The following is a 15,978-nucleotide window of genomic DNA, read 5'->3' on the forward strand; positions in this document are numbered from 1 at the left end:
ACCTCGCCGCTGAGTAAAAATCGTGACTAGGCCTTTCTCGCACATCGGCAGGAAATTAATCATAATAATCCCACTACCGGTGCGCGCGGTCGACAATAATTCTGATCGCACCTTCGTCATTCATTATACAAGGCCAGACGGTACATTTGGTGAAGGTGAAATTCGCAGATTCACCCAACTGTAAAGTACGCCAGAAGAAGACGGTGAATCTAGGATTTTTTTTGTTACGCGATACTATCTCACATACTAACGGGAATTATTGCGTAACTTTAAACGTGCGATTTTTTTCATCATAAAGAGCGCTCCTTTCCATCTTGGTAAAATCAAGATAATTCAAACTACTATATATATATATATATATATATAAAACTATTCGACTGTTACTTTGGTCAAGTAGAGCGCGATTTCGACTAAAATTTACTTCATTACATAAAATCTCTCTCTCGACGTAAAAATTCCTCTTCTCCGATGTATTCTGAGATATCTAGAGAAATATTTTTCCTGATTTTATTAATCATGCGATGACGCGCTCGACGCGTAACGTTCTTTCCTCCGACGAAAAGATAAAAGAAGACGGCGGAGAAGCGCAAAGGGGTTAAACCGGCGTTTTGGGGGGTCCTCGCGGAGGAAGTTGACCCAGGTGCGAAACGTCACTCCGGCAAAGATCGGATCTCGCGCGAGATGCAACGAAAACACAGTCTGCGTCTCGTCACTTCGTGTGACTCGCGTATTAAGTTCGGTATTGGCGCGACACAACGCGGTTATATTTTCAGACAGGGTGGTCCGGTCAGGATGCCTCGAAAAGCACACGCCGAGTATTCTTTTGTACCATTCAAAGGAGTACGTCGTCTTAAACGATGTGTTTGCGCAACGAATCACTCAACCTCAGATCAAAGATGCGGATTTCGGACGAGAGCAGCGTTCGCGAGCGAGCAAGTGCGTATAAAATGCCCAGTGAAAACCCGTCGGTCGCTAACAACTTTGATGAAAAAGACGAAGATTCATCGTCGATCGACGAAAAACGGAGGAGATAAAGAGAACGAGCAAACGTGCGAAACTTTTTTCGCACATTTCTTACGTTTCGCGAAATTTGTGATATCGCTCGTCACCATTATTCTCTCTTTAAAAATGCTCTACGTTTTGTCGTCATTTTTTTCAATAATATTTCTTTTTTTCTTTTTTTTTTCATTAAAAATACCACTTTAGCGGCTTTAGCTCTTTTATCGAAGAATTCTATAAAAAAAGATATGGGAAGATACGTAAAGACACGTTACAAAAGTTACGATTTCATTGTAGATGATTGCTCGCCATTACGTAGAGCGTTCGTATCATCCAGAAAGAAGTGGAACACTGCTAATTATACCTCGATTATCCTAATCAGTGAAATAATACTTCGTTCGTCTATCGAGATTAATTTTAATGGTCCGCCATTTTTAACTAATAATCGAGTACCTATTCTTCATAGTGCAATTATTAGCGTTGTTATTAACCTTTTTGAATTACAAACATATAAATTGTTTGTCGAAGTATCAAGTCTACATATTAAGCGATTTTTTTCTTATAAATTTTTCAAGATATCGTAAGATTATAATTTTTATAGAATATTTAACAACAGTAATAACAACAACAATATAATAAAATGGTTATTTATGAATTAAATATTTAGTATTTGTGCTAACGAATATCAAATTATTTGGATGTTGCACGCAATGTGTTACTAATATGTTTAAAATATGTTTAAAACACAGTTTTTAAAATTAAAAATAGATTTCAATTTAGTAACAATATTTTTTAAAAATTACATGAATAATTAATAAATCTTGCATGAGCGTTAGCAGCAATTTTTAAAATTAATAAAAAACTTTTAAATTAATTTTGGAACTTTTAAATTAGAAAAATAAATATTTTAAAAATAGGTAAACATTACAAAAAAAAATTTCTTTCTTCTTTCTTTATGAAAAAAAAAAAAAACAAATCACGTGGACAAAAATCACGTGGAGACATTTTTTATATTGGAATGCAAAACAGATCACAAAATTATGAAATATTAGAAATATTAAAATTAAATAAATCAATAAATTCGAGCCGTAATGCAAAGTAATGTAATTCTTCCACGACATTCAGCACTTTCATCACAAATATATGCGCTAATAAAAAGGTTATTATCATTTAAAAGGATTGGGTTCTTACGCAACGTCAATATCGGAGTTTCAAGATCACGTAGTATAAGACTATAGTCATAAATTGAGCGTTTGAGAGACTTACCCGGCAATATCTTGAACACGAGTCTGCAAGGCTATTTTCTCAAAGGGCTCTTCAGGGATCAGGCTGTACAGCAATTGCGTCGCGTTGGCGGCTACCGTACCATTTCCGGTTGAATTGGCGGATACATCCTGAGTCTGAGCGTGGTCGTCGAGACTAGTCAGAATCTGCCGAGAGGAAGAGAAACGCAATAGTAACGAAAAAATTTAACACCTTTACGAAAACATTCTACAAATCTACAAAACGTGAGAAACAATGGCGTATTTATATGACATTTTTATTTTCTACTTCTTAATCCAATATTTTTAGATATTTTTACAACATGGAATTGTACACTCGATATCGATTATAAGAAGAGAGGATGTTGAAAGACTCTTAAAGAAATTTTTGCGTCTCGTTGCAAATAATCACAATTCTGGAATAAATCGCGATGTTAAATGCGCAAAGAGAAGCAAAATCGCAAGAGTATCTTCAACATTCTCTCCAATTCTGTTTCCATCTTATACTCTGTCTTCTTCTATCATAATCTCTATTCAAATCAAAATATTGTCGAAAACAAACAAACACATGCATCAGAATTATTAACATTTATTCAAAATCTGAAGAGAAAGATTTGTGACCAACAAGAGACGTATGTATTTGTATTTTGTACTGAAAAAGAGAATCGTAGCAAATGAAAATGGGGTAGGGTATCTAAGATACAGCGAGAAATGTGAGAGCTAGAATCCATTAGACCGCATATACGATTACGCGTCGCAATTAAAATGACGAAAGGTTTATCGAAAAGAAAGAGAAAAAGAAAAAAAAAAGGGGGGGAAAGACTCATCTCGATCATATCGACATGCCAAATGTGCCTGCTACTTAAACAAATTTTAAATTATATTAAAGACTTTCGTGAACGTGAACGTGAACGAGATGGAAGAAAGCACCGATAAACAAGTCATTTTATATATATATATATATATATATATCTCGCAAGAAGGTGTCAGTAAATTTCTTACATCACTGTGGCTGAAGAAATTAAAGAAATTGTAGCATATTTTTCAAATTTTTGAGGAGAATTCCTTCCTACATCGAGTCATTGTTACAGACCCGTTGTAGACCGAGCAAGTTTGTTGGATAGTACACGTAGTATTCGGAACGCTAAATTAGTAGTAACGAGTCAAAGGGTTTCGATAAGGATTCCGAAGACAGGAATATGGGTCCTAAACGGTTTAGCCTCGGTCTCGATAAGCCGTTCGAGGAATTCTATCGAAAAGTCGTATACTACACGTTTGTCCACTTTTATTTAACTTCTAGACCGCCATGAATATATCGCAAACGAATATACCGCAGGTCGCAGGTCGAAAGACTTAAACTTAGATTTCGATCGATTAAAAATGAAATCAACTGCTATGATCTACGATTTCTCAAATGTTTACGCAGATGAAAATTTTTTATTGATCCTTTGATTTGAAAATTCTCGCTCGTTTGTAAAATTCTCATTTGCGTTAAACAATTTCTTTTTTACGATATTTTTTATAACTTTTATGAGAGAGTATAACATAAATCCAAGTACCACTTTTGAGTACTTCAACAACGACCCTAAGCATCGGTTTGTTATTGATTTTTGAGAGATTCACGATATCGTGGCAGACAACACAAGGCAGAAAACGTACACATAATCTTTTAAGAACTATTGTTGCGCCTGGCTTGGGACTTGGGATGGAAGAGATAATGTTACGAACCAGCCGCTCATAAGAGGTAGCGAAATAATCTCCTACGAAACATTAAAAAGTGGTTTGACCACTGCCTTGACAAATTCAATCCCATCCCAGAGAGAGAGAGAAAAAAAAGAGCTGCCACGACTCTTCGATACGGAGCGACTGAAAACAAGACGCCAGCACAACATTGAAAATTCGAGGAACACACATATATCGGGATATGTACGACCATAAACGGGAGATGCTTTTATGTTAATCCAGTTCTTTCCAAACCGAGCGTCAGGGAAAGAGCGAACCGATGAGAGGAAAATCTTAGAGAAGATTCTATGAGAATCTCAGAGTTGATAAAATATAATAGCGTTCTATAATAAATTAACACGCGTATATTAACACGCGTATATGCTCGCATTCATATTTCACATTTTATCCGCATTTATCGTTCCCGCTTTCTCCCGCAATTGTTACACGACAGATCGCCAAAAGCAGAAAGTTTGCTAAACGTATATTTATATTTATATTTATATTTATCGCCGATATAATAAACATTGTAAATTTACATTTTTTCCTCGATGGGGGGGGGGGGGGGTATGTTAAACTTAAAATATATACGAAAATATATACGTTGAAATTGAAAAATAAAGGAGATTCGTGGCTGACAGCACGTGCGTGCGCGCTCTATAGCACGTCATCGCACGTATATTTTTCACACGTACGTTTTGCACTTTGCGTTTAACAAACAACGTGACTAGCGTTTACTATAAATCGTTACGTATCTTCTTTACTTTATCAATCTACGTATCATTCGAAAAATAATTTAATTCGTTTGACTCACAACAATACGAACGTATTATATTTTCCCCTCTTTTTATTTTACGGTCAACGAATACAGTTTGCAGTCATCGAGAAATCGTTTGCCGCGCTCATCGCTCACTGGGACGCAGTCACGCATAAATACATACATGAATTTTCGAAGGGACACAGCTACATTCCGTATCCCGTAAATCGCACGGGAAAGAGCGTCCGATTTACGGTATAGCTGTAGATTTGTTTGGCCGACGGACTAGATTGGGAAACATTCGCGGGGAATTGGCGAACCCCTTAGCGTGATTCGTCTCTTTGCGTAATGGTCCAGATCGGAAAGTTTGTCTCGACTCCAGCGGGGGTCGAATGAATTAAAGCGAGCCTTTATCTCGATTTTCTTCAACATTTTGGATCGATTAGAAAACCACCACTCTTATCCTTATCTTAGATGAGACGCGCCGCAATCTGTCAGGTACTGAAACTCGAATCGGAATTTTTTCTCCCATTGCCGATCTCGATAGAATTTTTACTTTTAGAATTTTTACATTTATTTTGACATTTACTTTGCACGAGCATATCAATCCCTTTTGATAATAGCCTACAGCCTTCCTATTTAAAATCGCAAAGTTCTGATCGAAGGCAAGCGAGAGAGAACTCTTCTCTTCCAACGTCAAAGTAGTAAATTCAGTCATTGCTATTCGCTATTTATTATTTTTAGAGGCAAAATAGAATCTCAATTTCCATATAAAAGAAAAGTAATATTTCGGAGACTCGGCGAGTCGAAAGAAAGTGACATGAAAACGAGTGATCCCAACGAAACGCGACGATATACGTATCGAAACGAAAAAGAAATTGGTGAAATTGGCGGTTTCATAAATTTCTTTTCAATCTATAATATACAACTTGTCGACGTCGAATTCAGCGAATTCCCGTTTCGATCGCGCACCTCAACCGCACCAAAACGCGTATACATCGGGAAACACGGCGATACAAGCGGTTATAAAGATAACGCGAGAGAACCCGACCAGTCCAATGGAGAGTCTAATCTCCATTTATCGCTGAATTTTTAATTCGGCGAGAGTTTTTATCGCGTTTTACGACAACGTCTTTTTCTGGTCCATTTAGTAACGAGGTGACTCCCTCGCTTCTCCATTTTCTCGAGAATCCCGAGTATCGTATAGTCCAAGAGACAAGCTTGACCATAATAATACCGAACGATCTAACGATAAACAAAGCCGCGCACGATGATTATCTGTACGAACGAATGAGCAATAAAGGCAAAACAGGTGTATGCTGTATAAAACAGGTGAATTTCTTCCGAATATCCGCTTAAACCAAACGGAATTTCAACGGTTATTATAAGATGATTATAAAACGAGCACGTGCCTTTCGACTATATTGTATTATCTTGTATTATTATGCTGTTATTAACCAGAGTATATAGAAAAAAATATACCAAACAAATATACCAAAAATATATCAAATAACAATGAAATGCATTTTATCAATGCATCGGGCAAGGAAAAGAAATATTATTATTATTATTATTATTATTATTAAATTTACCATACACGGAAAAAACGATTTTGCTTCAAGTATTTAAAAATTCGGCTAAATAAATTTGAAAATTATTTTGGCGGTCCATCAAAATAATTATGTAGGACACTTGAACATAACACTAGAAAAATTTTTGATTACATTTTTCCAATCATCAACTTGTCTTACAACATAATTATTTTCAGATTTGTATTTAATCAAATCTTTACATCTTTCAGCAGAAGCGTTCTTTCAGTGTATTTTTGCAAGCGAGCTTTCCTTCATGCGACAAAGAGGTTTGAATATCCGTCATTGAGTGATTTCATAAAATCATAAAATTTCGTGAATCGTCGTTTCGGCTGCGGTAGGAAAATTGCAGCACGCACTTCGAATTCTAGAATGAATTCTACACGTGCGAAGAGGTCGTTAAAAAAGTGCCAACAGGACAGGAGGAAAGGAGGAGCACGAGACAAAAGATTAGGACCGGGTCCTCGAAACCGGGACTTGATGGAAGTGGAAACAGAAGTACTTGACGCACATTCTCCCGCGGATGGACTCTCCTTTCACCGTACGTACAACCCGAATTCTATCCGCGCGAGTGCTGTGTGTCTGTCATCGTGTGCACGTGCGTGCGTACGTGCGTGCGTGCGTGTGCGTAGCGAGAGCGCGTGACGCGTGCATGCGTGCGTATCTGTATGTGGGTGACGTCACTAAAAGCTCTCTCGCCGCTAATGCATTTGCGGAGGGGGATCCTTGGAAGAGGGGACAGGAAGGAGGATAACGCCAGTGCCGTATCTACGAAGCGTGAAGAATCGATGACGAAATCACGCCGAGAGGTTCTCGTGGCAGCGAGGCGGCGATGATCGGCTAAGGAAAAGGATGCGTGGGATCTGTATCTGTGGTCATACGTCTTATTAAAAGCGTAAATCTTCACGTCGATGAGAGAGATATATATGTGTCTGTAAATAACGAAAAAAATCTGAGAGGGAAAGAAGGAAGAGGGGGGGGGGAGGGGAAGAGAGAGAGAGAGATGGGAGGAGAAATTGTCCTATTATAAATTATCTTGAAGATAAATATTGATAAATATTGAATGCTTCTTATGCTTTTTTTTATAAATTTCATCGCATTTTCTTGATTCTGCATAAAAATATCAGATGCGTACTAAATCCGCGTATTTATTATCGTGTCGCGTAAAACTATTATAAAATATGTCAAAAGTATAAAAACAACGCAAACACGCGATGACAGTAATTATATCTAGCTATTTTGTAATCAACTACATAAGGCACTCGATATTTCATCGACACGTACAAAATGACAACGCTAGACGCATGCAAATCGAATTAAACCGAACTATATTGTTTTGCCAACCGCGCATGCCAAGCCGTGATCAAATATTTTTAATTAATTGAACCGCGAATTCGATGAAAAAGGATAAAGGTGCGCGTATAAAATTTTTTACAATTTATATTTTAAGTTTTTTCCTGATAACAAAGTCTCGGAAGAAGGAACTATTATTAAATGCGAAAGCACAGAAACAATTTATATTAGTTTTAATTAACGATAAATAACTGTCTAGTTTATGAATTCTGTTACAAATGAAACTTTTTCTTATTATTTAGCGACGATAGCATTACTGCAACTTTTATTTATAAGCTTATAGATTTCGTATCCATACTTAACTCTTTCACTTCGAATAATTTTCACTAGAAAAAGTAATAGAATTTAAGTTATTTTTCAGAATCTTATATGATAATGGAAAAATTCATCAAATCATTAAAATTAAGAAAGATTTAAAATTTGTAATTACATAAAATAAAATTTGCTCCTATATAAAATTTAATAGGTTTTTAAACAATGATATTTTCTAAAACACTTATCTACAAATATAAGAAAATATTCTCATTATCCAGAACAAATGTATTAATAATAAATGTATCAAATAAAATATATAAACATAAACAATAAATGAATGCTACGCTGTAATTATTCTTTATAGGTAGAATTTATATTTGGACAGCTTTCCTGCTCCCTCTCTCTCTAAACTTTCGTACATCTTTCGAAGTCAGAATATCATATTCCCTTTATTCACAGGAGAAGCGATACATGTGCCTACCGCGACATTCAAAACGAATTCGAAAGATAATCACGTGACATGAAATCGTGAATCCCCAAGATTCTTAATCCTTATTTTGACAAGTTGAACAGAATGGACAGAATGGACAGAATGGACAGAATGGACAGAATGACAGGGACACGTTGTCCTTACCGTCGCTCCTTTACCGATTTCGAGACAAGATAAAAAAAATGAAGAAAGCGAGAAAAAGACAAAACAAGCTGAATCTACATGCCTATCTACCACATTAGCTCGCTTTAGAAGACTACGCTTGTTGTGCTCGTTTATGTCCGCTCGATGCGGATATAACTTGTATACTTTTGGTATTCTTATTAAGCAAGTGTGTGTGTGTGTGTGTGTGTGTATGTGTGTGTGTGTGTGTGTGTGTGTGTGTGTGTGTACGCGTGCGCATAAGATTATACATGCATAATGTATATTGAAATATGTATATAAAAAAAAATATATATAAAATATGTGTAAATAACATATGGATATATAAATATGATTTAATATTAGATTAATAATCTAATAAGTGCTAAAAATAAATATAAACTTACCTCTAAACGTTGTAAAAGTAAATCCAGAATAACAAGAATTTTATTGCTTAATAAAATAGCTTCTATATTCTCGATATTTCCATTAATCCCTGCTTTGTAAACTCGACATAGCAATGTGATTGCTCTAAAATTTCATATACATAGAAAATATTTCACAAAATTAATTGGCAAATTTTACTATATTATACTTACTTATTCGGGAAAATGTAAGATGCATTTTGTGTATTTAAACCTAAATTTAATAAATTTGTTAAAGTGTCAAATCCATTTAAACACCTAAAAGCATCCTGATCGAGTGGACACTGTAATAAAATAAACAAGATATAATTATGCGAGAATGCATAAAGAAAGTATTAATCTTTATCACTTTATCAAACACCCGCACCTCCCCCCCCCCCCACACACACACACACAAAGATAAATACGTTACGTTATGTTTGAAATTTACCGATTTGGAGAAGGCTCGAACAATTTCCCCCAAGCAGCGTTCCAAGGCAGCCAGCGCTATATTTGACCACGCTGATTTAGAATGATTATTATATAATCTATCTAATTCTTTCAAATTGCGTCGGAATTTGACTTTATTGATTGATTCGATGGATAAATTCTGATTAGTCTCACTTTTATATTTATCCTCCCATTCCTGTCCACGTGTGCTCATGCGCTGTTTTATTTTTCTGCATCGTCGTTTCAACGCTTTTTGCTTCTCTTTTGCAGCCTTGCTGTTGTTCACATTATTATTATTGACTACAGTTACAGGAACATCTCGTATTTGTGCGATATTAAAACGCTGAAGTTCATCTCGCGACGGCTCGCGATTATCATGCGCATTTCGTACCGCTTCAATATGAGTTTTTCCCTTTAAGTGGCTTAGAAGATGCACTTCGTTAGATATCTATAAAATATATAAGTGGAATAAGTCTCGTTAAAAAAAAATTGGATTGCGCAATTGCAGGAGATACTTACAATCGTACCACATAGAGAACATTGTTTTTGAGCGGGATACGACTTGAGGGTAGGTGATACTTCTTCCGATCTTAAAATTGAAGACTCAACTGCACGTTGCCGAATATGCTCGATATTTTCTACATGTCGCCTGGCGGATTCTTGCTGCTTTTGCGCTATTTTTTTCTGTAATTCTTCTTGATTAGCCAATTGAGCCGCGTGAAGTGCCGACAAGCGTTCTTCGCGATCTCGTGCCTTTTCCCTTGCTAATTCCTACAAAATTAAAATGCATAACTTAAAAACTCTGTTTAAAAAATAAAAAATATCTTGTTGGTATATAAACAATTTATATACCTGTCGTTCCTTTTCTCTTTCGAGCTGCATTTTGCCTACTCTTTCTTCGCGCTCTCGTCGTGCCTGTTTCATTTTTTGTATACGTAACTGCCTTTCTGCTTCCAAAGCTCTTCGACGTTCTTCAGCTGCAGCTTCTTTGGCAGCTTTCTCTTCTTGACGACGTTGACGTTCTTCTTGAATACCCTATATAATTATATTTGTTAAAAACGTAATAATATGTACTATATATATCGATAATTTCTCTATAAAAATCCTAAATTTTGTTATTAAAAAATTTATTACTAAAAGTGTATTATCTGTTTACGAATATGTACTTGCAATCTTTCTTCTTGTTCTTGACACAATGCCATAAAATCATGTCTCTTATTTTGTGCCTCCAACTCATTGATGAAAGCTATTTCCTTCAACTTCGAGTCCTCATCATGTGCTTTCCTTACTATTTCTAACAAATGTTGCGTCCTGTTTTCCTCCGCTCTTTTAAGCTTCATTTCCATTCTAATCCTCTTGTCCTCTATTAATTGACTTTTTGCACTTTTGACGTCTTCCACTTTATTCAATAGTTCTCGCAATCGTTGCGATTTCTCCATAAGCAACTTTTCACGTTTATGCTGAGCACATGCTTGTCTTACTTGATACCTTCTTAATGTTTCAGGAAGCGATCTCTTTCGCGATGGAGATGAAAGTTTCTGATGCAGTTCCAAAGCACGCCCGGGATGGCGAGCCACCAATGCACGCAATTGCGCAAGTGTATCAACTCGTTCTGCCCAAGACATTCCTTCCAACATATTTTCATACCTGTAACATTCATTTTGTCGACAAAAAATTTGGCAATCCTCTCGAGATATTAAACAATAGTTTTTTATTTACCTATCTTCTAAACTGATATCATCAGCAACCATATTGAGCGGTACTGTAGGTTCATCTTCCATTTCGAGAACCATTTCACCATCTGTTTCATCCGTTTCTGTATCTACATCAATTTCAGTAGATTCTAATTCTAAAATCTGCCGTTTTAAGGATGCTTCTTCGTCCGACAATTGCTGAGATCTTTGAGAATCTGCTTCTTCCGTCTTTCTCTCTTCTTCTAAGATGATTCTTTCTCGTTCTGCTTGAGCGGCCATAAATTGTTGTATGCGTTTCTCAAGTAATTCAGCATCATTTTTAAAGATAGCTGCGATTACTGACGTTGAATTAGTATCACACAGAACTAATGTGTTTTTTTTAAGTGTATCTTCAAGATTACTTTTAATCGTAGGTGTTATAAATTCTCCTTTCACCTTCTCAACCTCGTTATTCATATTTTTGCCAGTTTTTCCTACAATACATTTTTTCTTTTGTTTGCTGTTTCCATCGGGAGTGTAACTAGTCTTCTTCATCTTTTCTGATGGACTCTCTATTGATAAAGCTGGTAAGGATAGTGCAGTGCTTGGTTTATGAAATCGTGTAGACATGTTCAAATTATGAGTGCTCCCTCTTCTACAACGATTCCTTACTATTTGCCAGCCATCACTTTCATCTTTTAATTTTGAAGATACTGTTTGTTTGGTTAAAACTTCTACTGATCCGTTCATATCTTTATTCTGATCTTTCTTTAAAGTGTTTTGTTCAGATAACTGAAAAAAATATATCATTTATACGTGACATAATTTTGAATTCAGTTGTTGATTAATTTAGATTATGCTATTTTATACATATATAGGATGTATCATATAAAATTTATAAAATCTTTTCTCCAAAACTATTAAAGAATGTGAAGAATCTTTTTTTCTTACAGTTTTTGTGATTTATTACTGATTTCTTTAAGGCTCGGTTGTCTCTCTGCAGCCATATTGAATTATGACGTCAGAGGCGAAAAATGACGTAAAAGTTTCTTGCGTCGTATAGCTTTGTCCTGTACCTTTTCCTTTAAAAACATGATATTTCGTATTCTTAAAACTTGTAAAAAATACTAGAAAGTAAGATATCTGTTCAATAAATGATGTAAAAGTGTAAAATAAATCTTGAAATAATGGTACATTGCTTAGCTATCAAAAATTACCAGATCACTAGATCTAGTTTGTTAGCTGACCATTACTTTAAGAATTATTTTACACTTTTACGTGATTTATTGGACAGATATCTTATTTCCTGGTATTTTTTACAAGTTTTAAGAATACGAAAATATCATGTTTTTAAGGAAAAAGTACAGGACAAAGCTATACGACGCAAGAAACTTTTTACATGTCATTTCTCGCCTCTGACGTCACATAACCCATGTCACGCCGCGAGAGAACCGAGCCTTAAATAACAGAGAAACTATCGTTATTGATTCTTTCAGAAAGAAATAAAAAAGACAATACCTCTTTTTTTTTTAAATGAAGTTATATAATTTTTTTTATATAATATTAAAAATATAATATCATTCCTTTAGTCATTTTGCATGTAAAAGTATTAAAGTTATCAAAAAATGAATAATTTAAAAGACATTTTACATTTCATAAATTGTTCTTTTTAAATATATAAACTTCAAGTAGCTTATATATTTTATGACAAATTGTGCACGCGCGCGCGCGCGCTTGTATGTCCATTTTTTTATAACAATTTTATAACCTTACTATTTTTATGCATAGACTAATAATTTGAATCAATTAATGTAAAAAAAAATATAATTGTTTTTCAAAAAATATATAATTGCATATTGCATAATTTTTAAAAAAGTTATGTATCTTCTTTACATTCATTATCTCATTATTTTTTCAGAGATACTTTATATGAATATATTATTAATCACAAGTTTATAAACAAATTCCACAAAAAATTACATATATAAAACTATTAATAAAAACAATATACAAAATTTCTATATAGTCTCAAAAATGAAAATTTGTTTCTTCTTTTGCTATATATGTATTCTTATAAGAAAATATATATTTTGAAAAATACCTTATTTTCAGTACTTTGAAATCGTCCTCCCACAATAACAGATGTCCCAGATTTTCTTTCGTTTGAAGCAAATAAATTTTTGTCGCTTAAGCAAGTTTTACTTCTAATAAACTTTGGAGTTTCAGATGAAATCAACGACTGTACTTTGGATTCTTTTGTTTGCAACACAGTTGAATAGACAGATCTGTTTGTATTGATTACCATGGAGCTTTTATCTACATTATTAGCTGACGTATTTTGAATATCCTTAGTATTCAATTTATCGCCAATTTCATGGGAATGTTTATTTATTTGGCAATTAACTTGATTTATCTTTTCTGAAGTCTGAGCAACAGCTGCTTTTGCGGTTAACTTTTCAGTATTAATGTTACTTTCAGTATTAATGTTACTTTCACATTTCCTGTTATTTTTCTTAACTTTGGCATTAATTTCATGGCATTTTTTTCTCAGTCCGGTGTTATTTTGATTACACGCTAATTTGGTATCTATGTTTTTCCTACCTACCTTATCATCCTTAACATTCATCTCATTAATTTCCCTTTGCATAATCTCACAATTAGTGCACGAACTCAACTGAACATTTGTATAATTTCTATATGTTTGTTCTCGTTTATCGTCAGATAAATTAGAATCAACTAGCCTTACGCAGTTGCCATGTAAACAGTCTTTTGTTTGTTTCGAAGTATTTTTAACATCTGTCTTATTCTTCAAATCAAGTGACGTTACACTGTCACTTAATATTCTGCGATCCATAAAACTATTTGTTTTAGATTGCACTGTTTGCTTCACAAAAACTTTATTGGGTGCTTTCGTTGATGTAAACTTTCCCTTATTCGCTGTTTGATTTCCTGCCTTGTTCATTCCACTTTTACGCTTCTCTTTAAAATCAGAAGAACAATTCTTGCAAACGTTGTTCTTATTATCTTTCAATAATTTATGAACAAACTCTTCTTTCACATGATTACCTTTATTGTCTGTTGTAATCGGTTTACTTTCACATATCATTAGATCAACTGGACTTTTACAGACTGACTCTGTTGGACTTGCTCCCTGCAGAGGACTAGTGGATTTTGAAATTATAGTTGAATTCCATATTCGACAAGGTGATGTTTTTCTAACTTCCCAAGCCAATGGAGTACGTCGTAATGGCGGTGGTGAACTCTCGTAAGCCCATTTAACTTTAAACCACTCTATCAGATTATGAAAGTCACGAGTGTAATTCTCCAGCACTAAAATAACTTCTTTGCATTCAGAAATATTTTCATCCTCTTCACATGTCTGATAGATACCATCAACCGCTCTTTGTAAATTTCCAAATAGAAATGCCCAATATCGTGCCTGTAATTCTAAACAGACATGCTCTCGATTAAAAGTTGAACAATATAAATATACAATTTCTTCAATAATTAAAGATGTCATAAGAATTCACTCTTAATGTTATTCAAACAGATTATAGATTTATAAGAAAAATGTTATCACTTACCAGACTTTTTATCACGACCTGTGGAAGCAGATCTTACTCTTGTAGTTGTTGGTTTCATAGATCGTTTTGTCGGCAAACCTGATTGTGTTTGCCTCGGTATACTAGGTGGCTTCTTTGTAATTTTCTCCATATTGTTTGTGCCAACAGGTACGTTAAAAGCTACCAAGTTCCTGGCTGCACGACCCTCCTCTTGGATAAGCAATCTGACATCTGCCATTTTTCACAAATATCTAAAATAATAATCTATAATTAGTGAAGACAAACTCTTAAAATTGATAAATGTATGACTATCGGATAGCATTCGACAAAACTCAAGAAATGGAATAAAATACATTGTAATGTTAAGAAATGACAAGTATATATACACAATGTAAAATAAGAATGGCTGTTATTCGTGTATGAGTGGACAGTTCATGCGATCACAAGGCTGTGAGCAAGGCTGACAAAAGTAAAATCAATCATTGCATCGATGACACGATTTATATCCGATCATTTCTAACCAATGCAGATTAATTTTTCGGTTTATCTTCTAATTTTTAGAATTAAAAAAGATGAAAAATAAGCCAAGATTAAAGTTAATTTATATTGATAGAAATGAGTATTATATGTAGTGTCATCAGATTGAGTATGAGTAGTATGTCAATGCGAATGACATGGATACACGCGTAAGAACTCAAAATAAATGCAATTTCTATCTGACGTAACGTCAATGCAATGATGAAAAAGTTGAATCCCGCACAACTAACATTCGCGGAACTATACGCGAAATCCACTACAATGTTTCCAACAATACTCGCCACCGTCCTGTCAAATGCTGTGAAGTTTGATACATATTTACACATGCGTCATGCATAGTCCACCTTTCGCTTTGACTGCCGATTATGATAGATCGTTAAACGATCACCCGTATCTCGTGTGACTATATCCCAAGAATGGCATTTGAGAAACGGTGCGTAATAACATGTCACGCGTAATATCACATTCCAAACGAATAAACACGACCGCGAGTTTCATGGCTCTCCGTTGGTCACACTGACCGGTAGAGGCATAGATCTTACAGTATTGAATACGTCTTCTGACTAAAATTGAGATCCGAGTTGGTCCGAGAACGAGAGAGTAATATCTTATATCCTTCTTTATCGCGCACTTTTGAACACTGAAGGATAGAAGATACGACACATCTACCGTCTCTTTCCATCTAAGAGAAAAGGCATATCTAATATTATAAGATCTATGGATAAGTCCCGGTCTACAATAAGTGATTTAAGCCTTAAGCCGTAAGAAATGAACGAATTATAG

At 34.8% G+C, this 15,978-nt stretch overlaps 1 protein-coding gene across 5 annotated transcripts in view; it reads right to left on the reverse strand.

Annotated features, from left to right (window-relative positions):
- ssp3 (short spindle 3) overlaps positions 1 to 15,753 on the reverse strand; it is a 40,286-nt gene extending 24,533 nt beyond the window's left edge. Inside the window, exons 1-12 of one of the 5 annotated variants that reach the window (XM_089077972.1) lie at positions 15,477 to 15,753; positions 14,680 to 14,909; positions 14,162 to 14,542; positions 13,197 to 14,074; positions 11,142 to 11,887; positions 10,589 to 11,069; positions 10,275 to 10,457; positions 9,942 to 10,193; positions 9,424 to 9,870; positions 9,168 to 9,277; positions 8,976 to 9,099; positions 2,266 to 2,429 (exon numbers count right to left, since the gene is read on the reverse strand). In XM_089077972.1, the coding sequence (XP_088934098.1) occupies positions 2,266 to 2,429; positions 8,976 to 9,099; positions 9,168 to 9,277; positions 9,424 to 9,870; positions 9,942 to 10,193; positions 10,275 to 10,457; positions 10,589 to 11,069; positions 11,142 to 11,887; positions 13,197 to 14,074; positions 14,162 to 14,542; positions 14,680 to 14,896 (3,983 nt within the window). In that variant the 5' untranslated portion in view covers positions 14,897 to 14,909; positions 15,477 to 15,753. Of the gene's footprint in view, positions 1 to 2,265; positions 2,430 to 8,975; positions 9,100 to 9,167; positions 9,278 to 9,423; positions 9,871 to 9,941; positions 10,194 to 10,274; positions 10,458 to 10,588; positions 11,070 to 11,141; positions 11,888 to 13,196; positions 14,543 to 14,679; positions 14,910 to 15,425 lie in introns of all 5 variants that reach the window. The other 4 variants (XM_089077969.1, XM_089077971.1, XM_011634141.3 and 1 more) reach the window with 4 other exon arrangements.
- Positions 15,754 to 15,978: the final 225 nt, after the last annotated feature.

Source organism: Pogonomyrmex barbatus, unplaced genomic scaffold (genome assembly GCF_055798465.1).
Source record: "Pogonomyrmex barbatus isolate J1 unplaced genomic scaffold, ASM5579846v1 scaffold21, whole genome shotgun sequence".
NCBI lineage: Eukaryota > Metazoa > Arthropoda > Insecta > Hymenoptera > Formicidae > Pogonomyrmex > Pogonomyrmex barbatus.